Source organism: Pteropus vampyrus, unplaced genomic scaffold (genome assembly GCF_000151845.1).
Source record: "Pteropus vampyrus isolate Shadow unplaced genomic scaffold, Pvam_2.0 Scaffold461, whole genome shotgun sequence".
Classification (NCBI taxonomy): Eukaryota; Metazoa; Chordata; class Mammalia; order Chiroptera; family Pteropodidae; genus Pteropus; species Pteropus vampyrus.
Genome location: NW_011889242.1, coordinates 2281745 through 2294994, shown reverse-complemented (window position 1 = coordinate 2294994; position 13250 = coordinate 2281745). Strand labels below are relative to the sequence as shown.

The 13250-nt window shown below is 57.8% G+C and overlaps 1 protein-coding gene and 1 pseudogene across 6 annotated transcripts; one reads left to right on the top strand and one right to left on the bottom strand.

Moving 5' to 3' along the window:
- The first annotated feature begins 947 nt into the window (after positions 1-947).
- ARID5A (AT-rich interaction domain 5A) lies at positions 948-11473 on the top strand. Of its 6 annotated transcripts, XM_011381999.2 has the most exons (7): positions 948-1108; positions 6503-6618; positions 8054-8174; positions 8490-8542; positions 8984-9081; positions 9381-9540; positions 9895-11473. In XM_011381999.2, exons 1-7 carry the CDS (start codon positions 1096-1098, stop codon positions 11128-11130), a joined length of 1797 nt encoding a protein of 598 aa, XP_011380301.1. In that variant the 5' UTR covers positions 948-1095; the 3' UTR covers positions 11131-11473. The 6 variants fall into 6 exon arrangements, with proteins under 6 accessions (XP_011380301.1, XP_011380300.1, XP_011380302.1 ...); XM_011381998.2 differs by lacking the exon at positions 948-1108 and having other exon boundaries at positions 4595-6618; XM_011382000.2 differs by lacking the exons at positions 948-1108; positions 6503-6618 and having other exon boundaries at positions 8053-8174; positions 8456-8542.
- On the bottom strand, positions 3252-3370 carry LOC111732460 (annotated as a pseudogene).
- Positions 11474-13250: the final 1777 nt, after the last annotated feature.

Below are 13250 nucleotides of genomic sequence, written 5' to 3'. Positions count from 1 at the left end.
GTGGTTTCAGTCTCGAGCTGGCCTCAGCTAATTTGTTGTGACAGCTGTCCGCGGCGGTCTCCCTGCCCCGGTCTGCCTCCTCCATCTCCCCATTTCCCCCCCCCCACGGCCCTCCCAGCCCTCCCACCTTCTTCTACCCCTGTCAGCCTCTCGCCCCTGTCTTCCTGCCCTCATCTGCCCCGCGTTCTCAGAACCCGCCGCGCGGCTGGGAAGAGGCGCGGGTCCAGGGAGCGCTCCCCGCCGCGCCCGCTGTTTCCTGAAAGTGACGCTGCGCGTGTTTTGAAGAACTTGCTCCGCGCACTTTGAAGAATCGCCGGTTCCTCTTTCCGCCCGGACCGCGCTGGTCCTGAGCGCTCGCCCGCTTCTCGTTCACCATTCTCTTTCCCTTTCCTCTCGCCTTTTACCTTTTCTTCTTGGGTCTCTCCTTGTATCTCCTACCCACCATCTTCGGTCCCGCGGCAGCAAAGGGCTGGCCGCCCTCCGCTCTCCTGTCCTCTTGCCTTTCCTCTCCTCCCCTGGGGTCTCCAGAGAGAAAGGTGGCCAGGAGGGGTGGGGAAGGAGAAGCCCGGGCAGCAAGCGCAGAGTCGGTCCGCAGCATCCAGGGGCGCCGCCCCGCTGGGCCACCCTGCGGCCTCTTGCGGGTTCGTCGGCGGGTGAAGAGGGTCCCCGGGCCGAGGGGTGGGTGACCTGCGCTTGTTTTCCCTACATGTACCACAGTTAGGCGCTTCGGGGTCTCCGCCTTCAGGGCAGGGGAGGGGCGGGAGATGGAGGCTAGAAGGTCGGTCACGAGAGGAGTTCTAGAGTCCATCCGAGCCCAGGGGCCTGTCCGCGCCGAGGACTTGGAGCGGCAGAGGTAGAAAGGCCTCAGAGAGTCAGCCCCTCCTTTGGTTTCATCCGAGAAGCTGAGGTCCCGAGACTCCCCGGTTCCGGCCATGAGGGAGGGTCTGCACTCCCTTCTAGGATCCGCACCACGAGCGCGCGCGCACCCGGGAGAGCCTCATCGGGGGACCCTGGGAGGGGAATGGCGCAGAAGCATTGAGTGCCCCTGCAGGGATCAGGCTGTGCCCTCACTCTCCAGCGTCTTGGAACCTGAGCATGTCTTCTCCAGGTGCGGTGGGGACACAGAGCATAGTGCTTGGGGGCAGAGGAAACAGGACACGGCTGGAGCTGCTACTGTGATCATCAGACATCACTCAGACTTGGCGCGAAGGGCGGGGGGTGCAGCCCCGGCCTGGAATCGGGTCTCTGAGGACATGCCAGAGTAACTAAGAGGGATCGGAGTCTCAATGAGGCCTTCCAGCGGGCGGTCTCACATTTAGCGCCCCGCTCCTACCTTTTTGTACTCTCTCAGGCTGTCATCCTGGTCTCAGCTGAGAGACTGAGGTGGGGCTGTGGCAAGAGCCTTCCGGGGTCCCATGTCCAGCTGTCTGTCCTTAGTGCTGGTCAGAGCGCAGCCGTCCAGGTACTGCCCACCAGAGCAGGCTCCAAACCGCCACCTGCAGGTGGCTGTCCACAGGGCCACCGAGTGGCCAGCCGCTTCAAAGATGGCCTTTGGGCTCTAGCTGAACCTAAGAGCACAGCACCTTAAGCCATGCCCCTCAGGAAAGGGGGTGGGGCCGTGGCTGCTGGCTGTTATGGAGGCTGCTGTTACCATTGACATAGTGCTCCTAGTGGGTGACTTTTCATGAAAGGAAGTGTCACTTCCTTCCCATCACACGAAGGGTGAAAGGGGTGGGGCAGGCAGAGAGGGGGAGAAAGAAGTGGTGCACCTGGCACTGACTGGGTCACTCAGTGACCTGCTGTGTAGTTTTGACCTGGTCCCAACCCAAGCCCCTCTGGGCATCAGGAGTGTCTGGGATCAAGTAGGCTGATGTTGATGGAGGCACTGCTCCTGCCCCACGCAGCTCAGCGGACCTCACCCACTGCCGGCACTCACACATGCACACTCAAACATAGTTGCACAGTCAAACACTTGTGTACTCATGCACACACACAATTGCAGTTACAGACATGTACATGCAGTCACATATACTTATGTGATAGTCACACACACTCCCACACAATACACACAGTACACTCTTAGTCACATATAACACACACAATCACATATACTCACACATGTACTTGGCTGTGGTTTGTGGGGGAAGTGTTGTTTCTCAATTTGTTCTGCTCAGCATGTTGGGCCCATAGAGTGTAGCATAGCCACCTTACAAATGGGGACACCGAAGTACAGAAGCAGAGACCAACTTGGCAAAGATTCAGCTTTTCATCTGGTGGGCAGGGGAGGCTCTTGTCAGCAGATTCAGGGGAGCTATGTGATGGGAGCCTACAGACCTGCTCAAGGAGTGCAGGCAAGTTTGCACCCCTGAGCACATATAAGGAACTGGAATATCCCTGCTCCAGTTAAAGAAAACCTCTAGACCTCAGGGTTCATTGTCTCAGGATAGTCAAGCTGCTCTGGTTCTGAAGCCCAGCCATGCCACTAGTGAGCTGTGTGACCTCAGGCAAGTTACTGAACCTTTCAGAGCCTCAGATATTGTAGGTGTAAAAAGGGGATATTACAGCCACTGGGTGGCTGGGAAGTTTCAGTGAGGATGTGTGCAGGAATGCCTGGTCCAAAGCCTGCCAGGGCACTGATTTGAGTTTGTATAGTGTGGAAGTGGGGGAGGCAATGGCCACAGGCCACATGGATGGCAGGAAGCATCCTCTTTTGGCGTTAGGGACTGAAACTAACCCCTTCAGGGCTGCAGTTGTAGGATCTGGGGCTTAAGTTGACTTTGACAGCACCACAGACTTGAACAGAAATCAGATTCCCAACACAGGAAGGGCCTTGAGCAGTCCCTGTGCCCAGTACCCAGCATGCCCACTCCCTGCCCAGTGAGGAACTGGGCCACCAGCCTTCCTCTGTGTTCTTCCCAGCAGTGAAGTAAGGGAGTGTCAGGGCCTGTGGAGCTGAGTCCTACCACAGATTATCAAGGCTTTTCTCACACTGTTATCTCACTGCATGAAACACAGGGAATAGGCTCAACAGGAAGGACGTGGAGCCTTTAAGAAGGACTGTTGAGGACAGCAAAGGGAGACCTGAATCTGTGCAGACACGTGATCCTCAAACGGAAGATGCAATACAGAAAGGTGTTACTTCTCCTCAAAGTAATTCCTAGATTTAAATGTAATTCCACGAAAACCCCAGTGTTTTTAAATTTTTAAAATTTGTTGTTATTATTTATTTATTTATCTATTTATCTATTTAATGCCTACAGCACCCGGTATTCCTAGGTGGTCTCCCATCCAAGTACTAACCAGGCCCAACCCTGCTTAGCTTCTGAGATCAGATGAGATGGGTCACATTCAGGGTGGCATGGCCATAGACTTATTTTTTTAAGAGAAGGTGACAGAATTATATTAAAGTTCAGATGGAACTTTTTAAACAGAAGAGTAATGATGGGGACATGCCCTCTGGATAGTAAGTTGTTTTACAAAACCACAAAAATTACAGCAGTGTGCATGGGGCCCAGCATTCCACATGGATGGAGTTGAATTGAAAGTTCAAACCTATCCCAGATGTCTTCCTTAAAAGCCTTTAGATTGGGGGCAGTGGGTAAGCATTTATAATTTTGGGGGGAGGGAGTCACTCACTGAATACTGGAACCACCTAACCAATGTGTGTGTGTGTGGGGGGGGAATGTGGTTAGGTCCTTATCTCACACCTTACAGATTCCAGATGTATTCAAAGTAAACAGTGAAAGGACAATCACCATTATTGTCATTATTGCTTCCTGGATGGGAAAAGTAATGTCTGAAGACATTCCTTTGGAGAGCAGGGGTTTTTGTAGTTAAATCTCCTCCTCTTTACAATAGGGCATCTTTGGCTTTGTGCTTAGAGGGGATCTGTGAGTGAGGTAAGGTAGTGACTCATGGCAGCAGCAGTTGCTTAGGGCAGGTGGGTGTCTCCTGGCTCTATGGGCCAGACATGGCTGCGACACTGGGGTGGCCTGTCCAAAAGCCCCTCCCCTCTGAGTCAGTTGAGGGGCACAGCCACTGTCTCGGGCCCTGGGTAGGAGGGGTCAGCTGGGAGCTGTGCAGGCAGGAGGGCTAACCCATCACCTATGGGGCGGGTTTCATAGCAGAGCCCCTTCTCCAAATGTAGATCTATCTCCCTGGAACTCTGATGTACAAATGACTGGGGAAGGGAGAAGTTCGGGCAGCCAGGCCAGGACTGAGGGCACCCTGGAGGAAGAGGGCTGGGAGTCTCCCCTCTCCCACTTAAGGCTGTAGCAGTAGAGCCCAGAAGGCCCAGCCAGGACAGTGAGCACACTGGCCCTGGTGGGAGAGAATGGAAGCCAAGTTCACGTGGGGACTCAGCTGGGCACAGAGGCAAAGAGTGCGTCTCTTTGTGGCTCTCAGCAAGTGCTCTAATCCTCTTGCTGTCTGGGGTTAAATGGCTCAAATTGGTGACCTCCTTTCCAGGTAACCTGAACGCCAGACTCCAGGAGACCTTCCCTGAGTGTGGCCCAGGCAAGAGCGCTCCAGCTCTGGAACCAAGCAGAAGGGACTAGAGAGCCTCTAGCCTGGTAGCTCTCAACCTGGCTGCCCTCTGAGGTCCCCAGGGAGCTCTAAACTCGGATGCCCCTTGCAGGGCCTTTAGTCAAACTCAGGTAGGGATGGGGAGGCAGGCATCAGTGTCTTTAGAATGTTCCTCGGGTAACTGAAATGGGCCCTGGTCCAACCGCTTACTCCTCTGAGGCCCAAGGACAGCAGCTTGCCAGGGTCACATGGCCAATTTGCAGGAGGGTCACAGGAGCAGATGGAGATTTCTTCAATGCTGAGGGTCCTACGGGGAAGAGGGGAGAGAGGGCGTGAAGGCAGAGCAGAGCAGGCAGGCAGGGAGCAAGAGAGACTGGTGGCAGCATGTGCCCCATGACCCAGACTTCATGGACAGTTAGCAGAGGACTCCAGGGCTTTCTCCACTGTTTCACAGAAGGGAGACTGAGGCACAGTTGCCCAAGGAAAAGCACCAGCCTGGGCGGGGGGGGGTCTCATTAGTGCCCGGTTACTTCTGGAGCTTGGCCATGACTTCAGTGTCAGGAGGCAGCCTAAGAGGATAGCTGAGTTTTTCCCTCTGACAAGCGTTTGGACTGGTTTCTCTTCCAGGCGTATTTAGACTCTTCCTCAAGGTTTTGCAAATGTTGGCAGTAACCACAGCGGCCACAGTGATGGTGGAGCCAAGCCTCGTTCTGAACCCTGGTCCCCCGGGGAGACAAGAACTTAACGCCCGTGGCTTCAGTTTCCCCTTCTTTAAAATGTGATCCCTTCTGAGACTAAATGAGAGGACGTACATGAGAGTGCCAGGGACACAGAGCTGAGGACCTGTGCCCCTGAGTGACTGCAGGCATAATGGTGCTTATGTGAGCAGCTACCAAAGGGGACAGCAGGCTCTGGGAGCACGTGTCTCTGGGTGCTGCTGGCCTTGTGGGCCATGGTGGCATGGGTCTGTCGTTCTTAAGGACATTTTTTTCTGTCTGAGATGAAGAAGAACCTCTCGGTTCCCCATAGTAAGGACTTACTGAGCTGGAGTAAACCAGGACCTGGGGCCGTTCATACTAGATTAATATAAAGAAGAAAAGAAGAAAGAAAAGATGCTCAAAAGACGGGCTTCCTGGCATCGGATCTGCTGCCAGCCCGCTGCACAGCCCCAGGTAGTTTCCATGGCTGTGTTTTCGGCAGGGACAGGAATGTTGTGTTTTTGCAACCATCAGCTCATGGCTGCCTTGAGTCAGGGCCCTGAGTTCATGCTTACCTGGCAGACAGGTGACAGCAATCTGTCAGGATGTGAGGAGACCAGAGAGAGGCAGGAGCGCCATGTTTGGCTGAAAGGCCTCGCAGAGGCAGCAACTTGTCAAGTGGGTCCTGACAAGTCACCAGGACCCTTGCAGGTAAGGGGAGCAGGGGCAGTGAGGCCTCTGCAAATGCTCAGGGAAAGGTTGATGTGTCACAAACAGGAACTTACTCTTCTTGATTATTCCTGGAGGCTCTGTGATCCCAGCACCCCGCGGTGCTCTGGGGGCCTGCAAGCACGGCAGCCTCCGCAGCTTTCTCCGCAGCTTTTCGGCCGAACTGCCGAATAGAAATGTCCTGCCAAGATTTGGGGCAGGCTTTGGAGATAGGATTTTCCCAAGCGCCACAGCCCCACACCAGCCTCCTCTGACTTGACCCCAAGCTGGTTTAGGGTTTCCTTCAGAGATATGGGGAGTGGTGGAACTGAGAGAGGCCACCTGTCAGGCGCGGCACAGGCAGGACCTGTGGAGGTGAGCACAGGGACATATGTGTTTACAGGTTCACCCTGAGGGCACAGGACACCCTGCAGGGGAAGAACACTCGCCTGACCTGGCCCTTTCAAACCTGCTGCCTCTCCATGGGGAGCCGCTCCCGGCCCCCTGTACATCCCCATCTGCCTCTCTCTCACCGTCCTCTCCTTCTCTTCCTCTTCTTCCTCTCCTCGCAGCACCTCCTATCAGAGGGAAAAGGAAGCAGTCAGAGGGGGGTGACCCCCCAGACCCACCTGTGTCCCCTCAACCTGATGGTGAGCAGAGTAGGAGCCAGAGCCCCATCCAGCTGGAGGTGAGTTAGGCGACCCCCCAGGGGACTTTTCCAGATGACCCCAAGCTCTCAGGAGGGAGATGTGGCCCTCCCTCACCCCGCAGAGCTAAGCTGCACTGGGAGTTGTGAGAGCCGGCAGGCCGCAGAATGTGCCCTCCCACTGCAGGGCTGTCAGACTTGGCCTTTATAGCCGAACCCTTTCTTAAACGAAGGTCGCCTGGAACCCTGATCAGATGAGACAGATAAAAACACTATTCTATGATGTAAAACTTCATCCACATCTCTCTGTCCATCTGTTCAAATTTATAATGTAGACATAAAAGTCCCTCTGTGAGACCAGTGGGGCAGTTGTGATGAGTGCCATCCAAGGAGGAGCCGTGGGTGACATGGCTCAGCACGGTCAGCCTCAGTACCCGTTCATTTTGGCCGTTTGTTGGGGTGGCACAGTCTGGAGTAAAAATGTTAATTCACGTAGGAAAGCAGTCACAGTTGGTCACAGTTCCTGATGGCCTGTGTGGAGGTCAGAGGACAGGAAGGAAGTGCAGGTTCTCATGGAGAGCGGCTGCAAGCATGCCAGCCCAGCACCTCATCGGCAGGGTGCTGCAGTGTCCTAGGTAATACGAGCCTGCGTGTTTCTTGTCAGCGGTCTTGGATACATCAGAAAACACCAAAACAGCACTTCTGTAGAATATTTGGAGGACCTATGGCTCTCTGCAGTGTCCCAGGCCCAGACGGTTACATCCTCCTGGTGTCAGGGGCCCTCCCATCCTGGACCTGGGAGCTGGCTGTTCCCCAACCCCTCAGCCCCAGCCCAACTGCGCCCTCTGCCCTGAGCCTCCAGCCAGGTGAACAGCATCAGCAGAAACTTCCCCCTGGGAGCGAACACGCCCAGTCCTGTGCATCGAGCAAGTGCACTGGAACCCAAGACATGGCTGTACCTGAGTTCAGCACGCAGACTGGTGGGTCAGAGAGGCAGACCACCGTGACAAAGACTCAGGGGGCACAGGCCCGGCCGAGCAGCCCCACAGCACCAGAAAGCACCAAGCCCCTTTGTCTCTTCATCTTTGACCTCAGTGGACACCGAGCCCACAGCCAGGCACAGTCTGGTAGAGGAGTTGAGATGCAGATGTAACAAATCTAGAGCAAGATAAGGAAAGTGACCTGTGCCTGGAGAAAGAACTGGAGAAGGTGTGGGGCTGCTCTTATGGCTGTCTCTGGAGCAAGGCCTCTCTGGCCCCTGACCTGGGATGCTGGGCACTAATAGATGACAACTGTGTCTTTCTGATGCCAGGACAATCTCTCCAGCCCAGAGTAGTGGGCTCGAGGCCTACTCCCTGCTGTGGAGACTGGGGCTGGAGCCATGCACCTCCTTCCTCCCCAGCAGCCAGTGGTTCCACCTGTCCCCAGCTACCCACCAACTAGGGGCTGATCCCAGTGCCTCCTGTTCTTTCTCCAGGATGCCCTCGAGGCAGGCGGGGAGCGGGAGGAGGAGCAGGCCTTCCTGGTCAGCCTCTACAAGTTCATGAAGGAGCGACACACACCCATCGAGAGGGTGCCCCATCTTGGCTTCAAGCAGAGTGCGTCCCTGGGGTGCAGGCAGGGAGGGGGCCCAGCAGGGGACTGCACCCAGGCAGGGCATTGGGGCAGGCACCTTTGCTCTGGATGACCCTGATGCTGTCAGCCCACAGGGGCTGCGCATATAAAGGGCATCCCCTCCCAGGTACTGGGCGGGCAATGGGTGGAGCTGGACTTCTATGCTAATCGGCCACTGGCCTGCAGTCCATCGCAATGGCCCAGGTTCTGTGCATGCCTGACAGGGCCATGGAAACGGGCTGCTGGCTGCTCTCTCCTCCCACAGAGACTGACAGCGGCCCTGCCCTCTCATTCTCCAGTTAACCTGTGGAAGATCTACAAGGCAGTGGAGAAGCTGGGAGCCTATGAAATGGTAAGGAAGGTACCTGAGCCCTCCACCATGCCACATCTTCCCAGATGTGTCTGCTGCACCCAGGGGAAGCTGGGGAAGAGCGTGAGCCCAACGAGTTGTCCTTGGCCAGACAAGAACAGGAGGCAGGGCTGAGTCCTGCCCTCCCCAGCTCTCCTGCATGCTGCGTGGAGGGCGAGGGCCCGCCTTGCCCTCTGTACTTTGCTGCTTGAAGCAGATTTTCCTCTTCACCATCTGCTCTGCTCTCCCCGAGCTCTGAAAACTGTGTGGGCCAGCAGTCATGTGGCCTTGAGGGGAGAATGGCCCGCCACCTGAGGAGCACCCCCGCCCCGACCTCTCACCTCTCTGATGGAAAAGCAGCTGCAAAACTGCTGTCCTTGCCCCCATCCTTGCCTAGTGAGACCCCGCCGCCAGTGTGCACATCCTCACGTGGTGCCCTTATAGGTGACTGGCCGCCGCCTCTGGAAGAACGTGTATGACGAACTAGGGGGCAGCCCTGGCAGCACCAGTGCGGCCACGTGCACGCGCCGTCACTACGAGAGGTGCGCTGGGGACCAGTTATAGGAAAGCTGGGCAGGCAGAGCCATGGGGGCGGTGGGGAGGTGGGTGATGGAGAATATTCTGCCGTGTACAGGGGTAGGGCAGGATGGGCAGCATGGTGCAGGCCTTACACTCTGCTCATTGCCGCTGGAGTGCTGGCCAGGCTGCAGGCCTCCTGGACCAGATGGCGAGCGTAGCCCTGGCGTTGCCTGTGTGCACTCTCCTCAGGGGTGCCCACAGCTGCAGGGAGGAGGTGGGAGGGCTGGCCGTGCTGCCTGGTGGACCTGCAGCTCTTCCCCAGGCTGGTCCTTCCATATGTGCGACACCTAAAAGGGGAGGATGACAAGCCGCTGCCCCCTTCCAAGCCCAGGAAGCAATACAAGATGGCCAAGGAGACTCGGGGGGACGATGGGGCCACTGAGAGGCCGAAGAAGGCCAAGGAGGAGAAGCCAGTGGGCCAGGTGAGCACTTAGCCCAGCCAGACCACCAGCTGACCCTGGGCCTCCCTGTCCCCCGCCTTTCCTACCTGCCCCACCTGTCCGCATTGTGGTATGGCTGCAGTGCTCCCTGCATAGAACCAGTTGTGCCACGTGGGGTCTGAACTCCAGTCTGCATCCCATTTCCCAAGCCCCATGCCCTTACATCAGGCTGTGTGTATTTAGAGGATTGGACACCTTTTGAAATTTTTGCACAAAGGTGTTGGAAGGGCTAGCAGAGGCTCTGGGGTTCTCCCTGGAGCCCTGCTGTCACCAGGTCCCCAGAACAGGATGCATGGCTCATACCCAGTCCTGAGGCCTGGCTTTTTCTTATTCCAGATGATGCCAGGAAAGACTAAGACAGATGCCACAGACCTGGTGAGGCCCCCCAGCCAGGAGTCCTCCCGGGACACCACGGAGCAGCCAGGCCCAGCTTCTGGGTCCTCATTGCCCTTCATGGGTGCCAGCAGCTGCCCTGAGGCCTACAAGCGGCTCCTGTCTAGCTTCTACTGCAAAGGGACACATGGCATCATGTCACCACTGGCCAAAAAGAAGCTCCTGGCCCAGGTGAGCAAGGCAGAAGCCTTGCAGTGCCAGGAGGAGGGCTGTCTCCATGGGGCAGGTGGCCCCAACAGGGAGCCCCAGGTGTCCCCAGCTGCTCACCTCCCGGAAAGTCCCTCGAATCCAGGAGGGCCGTCCGAGAACCCCAGGCACCGGCTGGCCGCTCATGAGGGATCACAGGCCCCCGGTGGCAACCTCAGGGAGGAGGCTCAGGCGAGCCCCCACCCTCCAGCCCCCATCTTCACTGGTTGTTTCCATGCCTGCCCCTCCAAGGTACTGAAGCCCATCAGCCAGCACCCCCGGGACTTCTTCTCCTATCTCAAAGATGGGGTGCTCTTGGGGCCCTCTAGCCAAGAGAGGGGGCTGCCAGCCAGAGAGCCACCGCTGGTGTGGGGTGGGGGTGCCAGCCGCCCCTCTGCATTCCGCAAAGGTGGTCCCACAAAAGACAGCCTCTGTCCCACGCCCAAAGCTTGCTGGGTGACCCCCATGGCCAAAGCCTCTGCTGACAGCCCTGTGCCCCTGCCCACCTTCCCTGGCAGCCCAGGCCTCAGTAAGCGCAGCCGGGAGGAAGAGGGTTTTGCCCCTTGTGGCAAAAAACTACGGGCAGTGTCACCCTTCCTCAGGGAGGTGGACACCAAGGAGTGTGGGGCCAAGTCTGTGGGGCCTGGCCTGGCTGTCTCCTGCCTGCTGGGCCCAGCCCTGGGGCCTGCACTCCCAGAGGCCTACAGGGGCACCATGCTGCGCTGCCCACTGAACTTTGCCGGCACCCCAGATCCCTTAAAGGGCCAGACCACACTCCCCTTGAGCCCTCTGGTCATTCCAGCCTTCCCGGCTCACTTCCTGGCCACTACAGCACCCTCGCCCATGGCTGCCGGCCTGATGCACTTCCCCCAGGCATCCTTCGACAGTGCCCTCCGCCACAGACTTTGCCCAGCCTCATCTGCGTGGCATGTGCCACCTGCCACAACCTATGCAGCACCCCACTTCTCTTTTCACCTCAACACCAAGCTGTAGGTCCGAGCCCGCAGTGCTGTGCTGTGGAGGGTCTGATGTGGCCCGCGCTGGGGGACACTGCCAGTGGGCTCTGTGCCGGAGCCTATTCCACAGAAGAGCTGGACTGTGCCTGAGCAGGAACGGGCCCCTGCCAGGACAGCCTGGCACAGAGGGAGGTGGCAGGAAGATGGGGTTTGCCGGGGGCTGGGGCCCAGTTGGAAGGCCCTGAGAGAAGACAGGTGCGGGGCCAGCAGCTCCCAGCTGGGGCCCTTGGGAGCAGAGGCCAGGGATGGGTAAGGGATAGCAGCTTGAGGCATCCAGGTGCCCAAGGGAAATCCAATAAAACGTGGTGTGAACCCACCCAGCTCTGAGGTGTGATGGTGTGACCTTCTGTGGGAATGTCAGGTGGGGACATACTTGTGGGAGCACAGGGAGCCAAGTGGAAAGACTGCCCAGCACCCACTTGGATCCAGAACGCTGCCACCCCACTGAAGGGTGGGACCCAAAGCAGAAGAGCCTCCTGCTCCTACTTCAGGCTGTGACATTTGTCCTGCACCTTGAATTCACTTTCCTGGTGGAGCCTCAGGACAACTGCCTGTTACCTTCGTCATTGTAAATGGGGGCCTGCGGCTCAGAGAGGGCCGGTGACTTGTCCAGTTTCCCCCACCAGGTAAGTGGCAGAGCGGAGGGGTGACTCCTGCACTGGGAGCTGAGCCACAAGGTCCTGGTAAGAAGGAGGCTCCTGTTAGCAGAGCTCCTGAGGGCTGAGATGCCAGCGGGAAGCCTGAACTGGCCTGCCCAGGAGTGGCACAGACTCGCAGGGCTCTCGCTAAGCCCTTCCTGAGCCCCCACTCACCCCCACTGGCCTGCCACGCATACAGGTGGGCCAGGTTCCCACTGGGCGTGCCTGGAGGGAAAGGGGAGTGGAAGGGCCAGAGTGAGCCTGGGCGTCTGCATTGCCTCAGACGTGGCTTCAGGGGCTCCTGCACACCCTACTGCCCAACACCCCTCCCTGTGGGCTCTGGGGAGAAGAGGGTCCCTGTCTGGGAGGGAGGCTGCCTTCCAGAGGCACCATGCCCCGCAGGCTGTGGTGGTGGGCGTGGGGCCAGGCCCCTGACTTGGGCCTCAGATTGGTCAGCAGGTGGCTTTTGACTATCACCACTGGAACTCACTCTATCCCTGGGATGCTTGTGACCTCAAGCCACAGGAGGGGCAATTAGTATGGCCTCCCTTAGTTGCCAGGTGAGCAGAAGCCAGGGACAGGGACAGGGCTGCTTACCCATGGCCATCACTGAGTATGACAACTCAGAGGAGGGCCATGCAACACGTCTAGCACCAGGGAGTGGGCTGCCAGGGCTGAAGGCCATCTTGTTCAGCCTCCTACCTCTTATTTGAGGGCCTCAGTCAGGCACAGGTGAGGGAGCTGCTCTCCAAGTTGGTGCCAGCAGTATGGAAGTCAAGAGTGGTGGTCACCACTGCTAAAAACCCCCCTCCCACCTCCCGGTAACTGCCAGGCACCAGCCCAGGTAGCTGCAAGGAGCTGTGTGGCCTCCATCCCCTACTCCACAGGGTGCTTCCCTCCTCTCCCAGCCTCGGGGTTGGTAGTTGACAGAGGGGTAAGAGGACTGTGCTCTGCTATCTCCCTGCGGGTGCCGTAGGTGCTGGGCTACTTATAATGTGTGGAGTCCTACCTGGGATGGGGCAGGGTCGCTGGGGTCCCCTCATCTTCAAAGGCACAGCGGCCTCTCCTGGCACAGGGGTAGCCAGGTGCTCCCGGCGGCTGGACTTGGGCACCGGCTGCTCAAAGCTGTGGTTGTGGCGCCCTCTGGAGGCTGCTCTGGAGACTCCGCATGGGGCATCAGTGTCCAGCCCATCTCTGGAAGAAAGTTGCGCCCTTGCTTGGGAGTCAGCAAACTCCTGGGCCTTATGCAGGCAAGATTCCTTGAAAGCCTCTGTGCGCCCTGTCCCACAGCTCCACTGTGCCAGCTTTGCATGATTTTCTCACTCCTCACAGTTGTCCTCACAAATGGGAAAAAGCTCTGAGATCTGGAACTTAGGGGTGAGGCCACCAAGCTGGGCTGAGCAGGAGGAAGCCTGGCTCCTGGAAGGGCAGCCTGCACGTGCCTCTGGGCACTGCTGCC

Excerpts from the sequence above, each read along its gene's own strand:
- ARID5A (XM_011381998.2), top strand. The coding sequence starts at position 6,322 with ATGTGTTTACAGGTTCACCCTGAGGGCACAGGACACCCTGCAGGGGAA. Across the intron at positions 6,619-8,053 it reads AGAGCCCCATCCAGCTGGAG|GATGCCCTCGAGGCAGGCGG; the intron begins GTGAGTTAGGCG and ends TTCTTTCTCCAG. Across the intron at positions 8,175-8,489 it reads CCATCTTGGCTTCAAGCAGA|TTAACCTGTGGAAGATCTAC; the intron begins GTGCGTCCCTGG and ends CTCATTCTCCAG.